The sequence below is a fragment of the Rhipicephalus microplus genome, chromosome 2 (genome assembly GCF_043290135.1).
Source record: "Rhipicephalus microplus isolate Deutch F79 chromosome 2, USDA_Rmic, whole genome shotgun sequence".
Lineage (NCBI taxonomy): Eukaryota > Metazoa > Arthropoda > Arachnida > Ixodida > Ixodidae > Rhipicephalus > Rhipicephalus microplus.
The window spans coordinates 279,041,932-279,050,947 of record NC_134701.1 but is presented as its reverse complement, the minus strand read 5'-3'; the positions used below and the strand labels follow the sequence as shown (position 1 = coordinate 279,050,947).

Sequence of the window (9,016 nt, the reverse complement as noted above, 5' to 3'; positions counted from 1 at the left end):
CTGCAGAGTAAAATAAGTTATGAACATGAGGTTTGTTTAGCATTAAAAAAAAAAGAAAGCCATAGCGGAAGGATCTAGATTATCTTTCCAGACTATAGTACACGGCAATCATCGATGCAAGTGTAGGCACTGCTGTTTTTTTGCTCAAACATTATGACTAAACTTCACATAAATGCAGTGCTCGCTTGTTTTAGCACTTGTAGGTAGGGCGTGCAATTCATTGCTTTGTTTCTTCCGTTCACTTTTTTTTCTTTATATCTTAAGTTTCTCAGTGAAAACTGGCTCAGTCTTTTGCTGACCCGAAGCTCTGTCTCAATTGAACTAGTAGAACACGAACCTTATAATGCAGTTACACTCTTATGATTTTCTCTTCTCCTTCACCGTCATCCAAAACCGGGATATTGCATCTAACTCTGACACTAGTTCTTTGCAAATGGACATTAATAATACTATTGCTAACTGGTGCAGAACTTGGTGCATGAACCTCAACACTAACAAGTGTGAAGTTTTACGCATTGCACGAACTACTGCACCCCTGCTAACTACGCCTTAAACGATGCTGCTCTAGATTCTGTAACTTTGTGCAAATACTTGGGGATTCACATAACATCTGACTCGAACTCGAAGAATCACATCAACAACGTTATAAACAATAGCAACCGTATGCTAGCATACTTACGACAAGACTTTAGTCATACCCCTTAAAACCCCCCATATCAATTGTTAAACGTTAAACCCCCCATATGAATCAACTTTTGTGCAGAATAATGGCAATGTAGCAGGATTTGTCTTCTTAGAGCAGCTTGGCACAACTGACGCAGTTATCACACCATCACACCCCTGCATGTTACAATATTCGACATAAAAAAATGGAAAATATATTTCTAGATTCACCATTTCCCAAAATAATTTGAGTGCAGTCATCACTTAGCTAGATAGAGTTTTGACAATATGAAAGGCAACAAGGTGAATTGGTTGCACACTTGGTTAACATCTTGACCTAAGTATTAGGCTGAAAAATGAGGATATAGAGGCGTGTAGTTGCTGTGCGTCTCTTCGGCACCCGTGGTTTTTGGACTGGCCACTAAGCAAACATGCAAAAGTGAACTACCACATTTGGTAAAATAATGAAAAGATTATTTCTTTCAAACCTTCCCTTCATCCAGCAACGGCACTCTGCGAGACAAACTGTTGCCATTAGCTTGAGCTATTTTAAGAATAGCAGCACACAGGAACAAGATGACCCTATGAAATAGTACCACAATGCTTCAACAGTGAGGCATGCAAACTGCTTCCTTGAATATGTGTTGAGATTAGCTTCCAACAAAATATTTCAAGAATAACATTTATGGTCATAAATGTTTGAGAAAAAAAAAAGAGAGGGCAGCATTCATCGAAGCAATGGCTCTCGCTGACAGCAAGTCTGATTTCATTCCCAAACAAGTGATAACATACTTGCTATTACTTTCTCTTATATTGCTGAACTGACACATTGTAGCTGTTACGTGTTGAGTACAACGAGTTACCAAGGACTTCTAGGAAAGACACGACTGCATGAAGGAGATCTGTTCAGTAAGAATTTCTTGAGCTCGTCGGGCTTTTCTTTGTGGCACGTACAATACCATTTATAGACTGCTGATTGATAAATCACCACTTTTTTTGAAATTCGAAATATATTCCCAATGCCTAAAGTGGAGATAGCTGCTTTTGCAAACCAATACGTGTGTGCATTTCACTAGTTGTGCAAGCACTTAAGCAAAATGTAAGCAGATTAATATATGTTTAACAAACCATGCATCTAATACACTGTGAGATGCCTCGGCCAGGGTGCCCCAGTGACCACCACTGCCTCTTGTTGGGGTGCCATTGAATTGTGCTTCCCTACATAGTAGCGTCCTCTAGAGTGATAGCAATATCATGCACTTCTGCTCACCAGCATACGTGAAGATCTTATGTTAAGCGTTTAGAAGAGTTGCTTGTTGGCCAAGTTGGTACATACTTAGTAAACCACAAAAGCCACACAAATTGTCAAAATTCGAAAAAGGAGAGCAGTAGATACAGATACAGAGAGTTAGCACAGCCTCAGTTTATCTCACCAGGAGAAAATGTTTGTTTTCAGCACAAAAGTGATTTACTCTGATTAGCTTGCCGGGTGCTTTTGGTTTGTTATCTGCGCATGTGTTGTATGGACTTGGGAGGAAGGTTGTTCCGAAATAAACGTCAGTTGTTAGTGCAACGTCTCTGCTCTCTATCTGTTTCTACCACTCCACTTCTTCCGGTTTCGATGTTTTGCGTGGCTTTTGTAGTTTACTAATTATGGTAAGCACTATGACTTACCACACTCCTCAGAAATATGTTGTGTCCAGCTGACCAAGTAATGTTGTGCCCTTCCATATCCAGCCCTCCGTTGCCTTTGAGTAGAATTTGGTAGGGAGATGAAATGATCAGTGGATCACGTTTGGCACTGGTGAGCTAGAAAAAAAAATGTTTGACTTGGGGAAAACAAGCACTTGCCTCTGTTTCACAACTTATCCACTGGAGATTACAGAAATCACTCCACGCTCAACAAAACGTATTGTGGCCTTGCATATACATGATGGCCATTGCAATGAACTTGGCAGGCTATCTGAAAACGAAGGCTTTGAAAACATAGGCTGTCATTGATTAGAGTATTACCTGAAAATAAAAAGTTTCATTTACTGACATTTAAGGCAACTTCAAAATAAAAAATATGTTTAATAATAAATGTAACCATGAAGCAGGTAGCCATAGAATGCTTTCAATGTTTTTCTGGCTTATATTGAAGTCCTAAAAGAACTTCACGAGGGAGTAAAATTTTTACTTGTTAGTGAAGCTTAGCAGAAACAATATTAGACATTATATTATCCCAGACTCTGCATACCCTTACCAGTGTTGCAGAGTTGACACTCCAGAATTGGAATGATTTTGAAATCATTCCACATTTTCTCAAACCGAAATGGAATGCGGACAAATCTTGGAGGAACGGAATAGGAATGGCATTGAATGCCTTTGTACAGAATAGAATGCGAATGGAATCAGGTCCTATTCCAAAAGTACGTTTTCATCTATGAGCTGTTTTTCAAGCTTAAAACATTAGTAAGTCATAGCCTCGAATTCATAAATAAAGCAGTATTTTTACAACAGCTTGGCTGATTACAAGCAAAGTACATTCATAAGCAAAACCTACTACAATTCTACCCTTATGTGAATGTGTTGCTCTAAGTTTGCCTCTGATTTTCCCGTAACCACGGTTCTCTACCGTTGATTTCCATCGTGTAGAGTTACAGCGACATACCTCCTTTAACGTTCAAACGGCACGCTATTTATATCTACGACTTACCGCTGTTGGCGGGCATCTCAAGGGGGAAATATCGCGTTGTCAGCATTATCAGCAAGATGATACAATAAGTGCGCAGCGGCTCTTATCTTCCACGAGTGCTTTGGCCTGCAGATAGGAGGAGGGTGGACTGGACGATCCCTCACACACCCTTATGTCCCGGTGGGGAGGATCATACGTCTTGGCTGCCGTTGGGCTTGCACTGGAACTATTCTGTTGTAGTTACGGATGCACAAAGTCTTTGGAATCGTTGCACAGCCTCCTTGGCGAAAAGGGCGGGCGAAGTATCAACTGAGACGCTTATTCGCATTCATCTGTACCTGTGACTACGTTTCGTGAGTCATTTGTGCGTGAGAAACGTGGGGCACGTTTCGATCTGCTTGCCATTCTGCCCGTGACCTTCCAATTTGTTGGTATCGCGTCCATGGCTTCCTCTTTGCGGCAAAGCTGTGGCTTGTTTTTCTTGCTTCTGTCCCTGTCTGTGACTCGGACGCATATTCGAAAAAGCGAATCTTTAAGTTGTGCATCTCTCAATGACTGGAAGGCTGTGGGATGCTAAAAGCTGCCAGGCTCATAGCTTAGGCCTTCCTTCGCTGCCTAAAGTTCACCTTTAGGTGGTTCAGCTGCTCCTAGTTTTGTTCAGCTTGTTTTTTGTCAGCCGTTGATTGGCGGCTGGCGTTCTTCGAGTGAGTTTGGCACTTGCTGAGGCAAGCTATGGTGCTCTAGTAGACAGGATCGACACCTTCTTGCCTCAAGATACACTGTATTTGTTCACACAATGCTCACACTCTCACAATTCTTGCACCCCCGAAAACTGCCGTAATAATGTCGCCTGCTCGTTCCAGCCACTGATAATGATAGTGCATGCCATCTGGCGCCACCTCTTAAGCATTAATTGTAGTAATATTGCACAGAGATTCAATCTAATCTAAGCCAAGCCAAAGTGGCAAGTGTGCATTGCGGCGTGTTCTGCATGTTGTGTTGGTAATCTTGTGACGTTATGGGGCGATACTGAAGCTACACGGCTGCTTTCAAGATGAAAGTGATAGATCATGCACTAAACAATGGCAATAGGGCCACCGGTAGGCCCATCGAGTTTTGAGTTCGCAACTGGTGACGGCAGCTGAAAGCCACCAAGACGCGTTGGACCTACCATGTGGATAAGACTGGGATTGATGCTAAACTTATTTCTTCCGAAGGAAACTGCAGACGATTCTGTTAAATAGCCATCAGTCCAATACTGCAATCCTACGCTTACCTTTTAAAAGCTCCTGTTCAGTGACGAACGCTACCGCTACGCCCGCAACGCCCACAAGCTTTGCATATGATATTCTAATTCTCAACTATATTTGCTTGCACTTTTTGTGTCTCAAATAAATCTTGCCTTGTGTTGAATTTCTGCTCTTATTGTTGATGAGGTAAATTTTAATTAGTACTTCTCAAAGCTTGCTGTTAGTTGCTGGTGTGAGACTCCCAATTTGTGGCCACTTCGTTTTCCCTTTCACTCTGTACGTTTTCATGGAAAGTTTTCCCCGCGTTATTCTCACAACCTCCAACTCTGCACCGGTTTTCCGCCAAAAAAAGTGCGAGGATTATGCGAGCAAATATGGTATAGCATGCCAATATTTCTATTGCTAAACTAACATACACAATCCTCTAGTCCAAAAAAAAACTGTGCATGGGCCTAAATTGATATCGTTATGAGGAAAAAACTATGTACTGTTATGACCGTCATCATTATTGATGTCTTTCGGCCTTTGTGAACTGGACAAAACTATTTCAGCGCATTCCAAGCAAGGATGTGCCATCAAGACGGGTTGATTTCCTGTCAGCAAAATGTGAACAAGGAGTCCAAGACCGGTTCGCGCAAAAAAAAAAAAATGCACGAGTCAAAAATGCCATTTTGAGCTCGACTCTATGCAAGGTTTTCGAAGCAAACAAGGAGGCAGCTGGGCCATTTTCGAGGTCACCGTGGATCTGAAAAGGCCGGGACCAGCCTGGTATTTACAGTTTGGGCTGAAAGCTAAAACTAAACTCGTTGTGGCTGCACCTTGCGAGGAGAAGCGAAGTCCCAGAAATTAGTAGCTAAGCTGCAGCTTCTAGCAAACAATGAGGAATTGAATGTGTGGTTGAAGGAAAGGAAAAAGGCACTATCTGCTGCAGCCCTTAAGGGAGCCCGCCTCAGTGAAGAGAGATTAGTCAACCGCTCCTCCTTCCCCCTCTCCCCATAGGATCCGCTGAAGGGAGTGGCATGTTTCGACGAAAAGCTGTCAGGCCACTACATTGTCCTACCCGAACGCAGTCAGGCAAGTTTGGCATGTGTACCGGGAGCCGGTTCTTCGAGCCTCATCCAACTGCCAGAAGAGTTCTTGGAAACCAAGTTCATCTAAGATCATCCGACATGCACAAAATCCTGGTGACGTGAGCAAAATGTCGATGAAGTGCGTTTGTGACCATGTTTGGGCATCGTGTAGACTGTGCCTTCTCCACGTGCATTGTGTGGTCTTTCACCGCCTTCGTGGGTGGAGCACCTAGACCATCGAGCGCCGTATTGACTGAAGCCACAGGCAATGCTCCCAGGGTTGGTAACGCGGCGCTATGCAAGAGGAAGACTTTAGTATATATTCAGTTCAACAGTTCTCCTGGTCAGTTCTTCAGACTTCTTGAGTTCTTACTAACCATGTAAATAAATTGTTGTCGTTCTTACGAGCGCCTCATCTCATTTGTTGGACGATGGGTCTTAGGGCGGGAGCCTGCTACAAGAATGAGAGCCGCGGGACCCGAAGTCGCAACAGTACACAAGGAGACGTACAACACTGCCCCATTCCAAGTGCACTCCGCTGAGCACTTTTTCGTCATCCTCCTCTGCCATATTCACCCGTAACAATACCCGCCGCCGGCAAAGGCACAGTCATGGTGCAATTGGTTTTTGTGGCGAGAGGGCTACAGTACCAGTCACGATACAAGAATTATATCACTCGTTGTTGAGGTAATCGGTGACCTAGGAGCGAGTGGAGCTATCTCATAGGTCACACCAGTGACGTTCATATGACATGTTAAGGCCACCATGTCAGGACATCAGTTTTTCATATAGACGAACACGCTGTGATGGTAACCACAGTAAGACCAGTGACCCCTGTGAGTATATACCCCATGTGAGGTGGCACGCGCATGCTAACAGCGTCATTCATTTGAGGATCAACACAACAATTAGCGTACACAACAGAAACCATTTGCAGTTTTTGCAGGATTCATCAACTTTTGTTTAATAATAAAACAAATATTGTTATGGTCATTAATTAAAAGCATGCAAATTGTCCGATATGAAAAGGAGTTTATTGGCGTGTGTTGTGATGGTGGCCCTTCGATGAAAACACGATCGGGACAGAGGAATGGTCAAGCAGATGCCGGTGACGATCAGCACGAGGCGAGCGAGATGTCCAGGACCCAGTACCCAAGCGGTGGCGATGTTGCTTGCCAACGATGCGTTTTCTTTTTCACAATTTTCCCTCGCTGAAAAAGAGCCATCCTGGCGACCTAAGAGTCTGGAGGCAGAGGGTTATGATATGGCTTAAGGCAGGCGACGTGGATAATGTCACGTCGACGCCGGCGCATGTTGTCAGATAAGAAAAGTGGCTCAATGAGGAAATTGACCGGCGGGGTTTGCTCCAAAACGCGGTGAAGACCCTCTAACTTCGGGACGAGTTTTGAGAAAAGGCCGGGGTTTTGTAGGGAACAGCCAGCCATACAAGTGATTACGGGGAATAGTTGTGGCATCGTGAAGAGTCGGCGTTGTTTTCTTTTTGGCGCTGCTATTCTTGTGACGTAAAGGTGCGTGCGAGTTCATGGCACTCTTCCGCTTTTTGGGCAGCTTCGGACACAGATGGGCATTCGGATGCGTCAGGACGGTATGGAAGGAGAGTGTCGATGGTGTGAGATGGTTCGCGTCCATATAGAAGAAAGAAAGGTGAAAATCCAGTGGTAGACTGTGCCGCGGTGTCGTATGAGAAAGTGATGAATGGAAGAATGTGATGCCAGTTAGTATGATCAGATGTCACATACATTGCAAGAATTTCACTGAGGGTGCGGTTAAATGTCTCAGTGAGCCCGTTAGTCTGCGGATGGTACGCCGTGGTCTTGCGATGAACAACATGGCATTCAGAAAGCAGAGCCGTGACGACTTCTAATAAGAAGGCTCAACCTCGGTCACTTAGTAGTTCTCGAGGTGCACCATGTCGTAGTAAGAATCGATGGAGGACGAAGGACGCTACGTCCCAAGCAGTGGCACTTGGAAGGGCGGCGGTCTGAGCGTAGCGTGTTAGATGGTCCACAGCGACTAAGATCAACCGATTTTCATCTTATTTTGTCGGTAGAGGGCCATAGAGATCAATTCCGATCCGATCAAAAGTTTTGGCAGGGCACGGAAGAGGTTGAAGCGCACTGGACGAGTGGAAAAGCGGTGATTTGCGGCTTTGACAGTCAGGACAGCCCATAACGAATTTTCAAACAAAGTTATACATTACGCGTCAGTAGAAGCGATGGAGAATGCGTTCGTAAGTTCTGAAAACTCTGGCATGGCCACATTGGGGATCGTCGTGAAAGGAGGCGCATATTTATGATCGCAAGCTGCGGGGGACAACCAAGAGCCACTTACGACCTTCAGGGGCGTAGTTCCGTCGGTGTATCAGCCGATCACGAATGGCGAAATAAGCAGCTTGACGTTGGGAGAGATCGTGATACCGCAGTGGTTAAAAAAGGAAGCGATCCACGGGTCCTTGTGTTGTTCACTGGAAAAAGAGTCGAGGTCGAGAGATGCGACAGAGTTGGTACCAGTGGTTCCGCAGGCCGAGTCGGGAGGTAAAGGCGAACGGGACAGGGCGTCGGCGTCAGAATGCTTGCGTCCGCTGTGATAGATGACGCGAATGTCGTACCCCTGGATTTGCACTGCCCACTGAACTAGGAGACCAGAAGGATCTTTCAATGTGGCGAGACAACAAAGTGCATGGTGGTCCGTTACCAGGTCGAATGGGCGACCGTACAAATAAGGGTGGAACTTGCGAAGCGCCCACACTAGCTCTAAGCCCTCCTTTTCAGTGACGCTGTACTTGGCCTCAGCTTTAGTGAGCGTAGGACTCGCATAAGCGACGACGTATTCGGAGTAGCCCAACTTGCGTTGGGTGAGGACAGCACCAAGACCAACCCCGCTAGCGTTTGTGTGAACTTCCGTTGCAGCTGTTAAGTCGAAATGCCGAAAAATGGGAGGAGATGTTAGCAGACTACGGAGCATGGCAAACCCGACGTCACAGTCAGGAAACCAGGATGAAAGGTCTGCGTCACTGCGTAGGAGGTTGGTCAGTGGTGACATGATCGACGCGAAACTTCGAACGAAGCGCCCGAAGTACGAGCATAGTCCCGACGAAACTGCGTAATTCTTTCAGTGTAGTAGGTTTCAAGAACTCAGCGACTGCTCGCAGTTTTGCAGGGTCGGGTAGAACACCATGCTTGGACACGATGTGCCCTAAGATGGACAGCTTTCGCGCGACAAAGCGGCATTTTTGAAGGTTCAGTTGGCGCCCAGCAGAGGTTAAACACGTCAGAACCAGTTGGAGCCGAGGCGGATGTGTAGGAAAATCGGGAGAGAAAACGACAATGCCATCA

General features: G+C 45.2%; 1 protein-coding gene across 2 annotated transcripts in view; it reads right to left on the bottom strand.

Moving 5' to 3' along the window:
• Scgbeta (sarcoglycan beta) overlaps nucleotides 1-9,016 on the bottom strand; it is a 46,088-nt gene that overhangs the window by 25,153 nt on the left and 11,919 nt on the right. For both annotated transcript variants that reach the window (XM_075882096.1, XM_037415043.2), the window contains exon 5: nucleotides 2,338-2,472. In XM_075882096.1, the coding sequence (XP_075738211.1) occupies nucleotides 2,338-2,472 (135 nt within the window). The remainder of the gene's footprint in view (nucleotides 1-2,337; nucleotides 2,473-9,016) is intronic.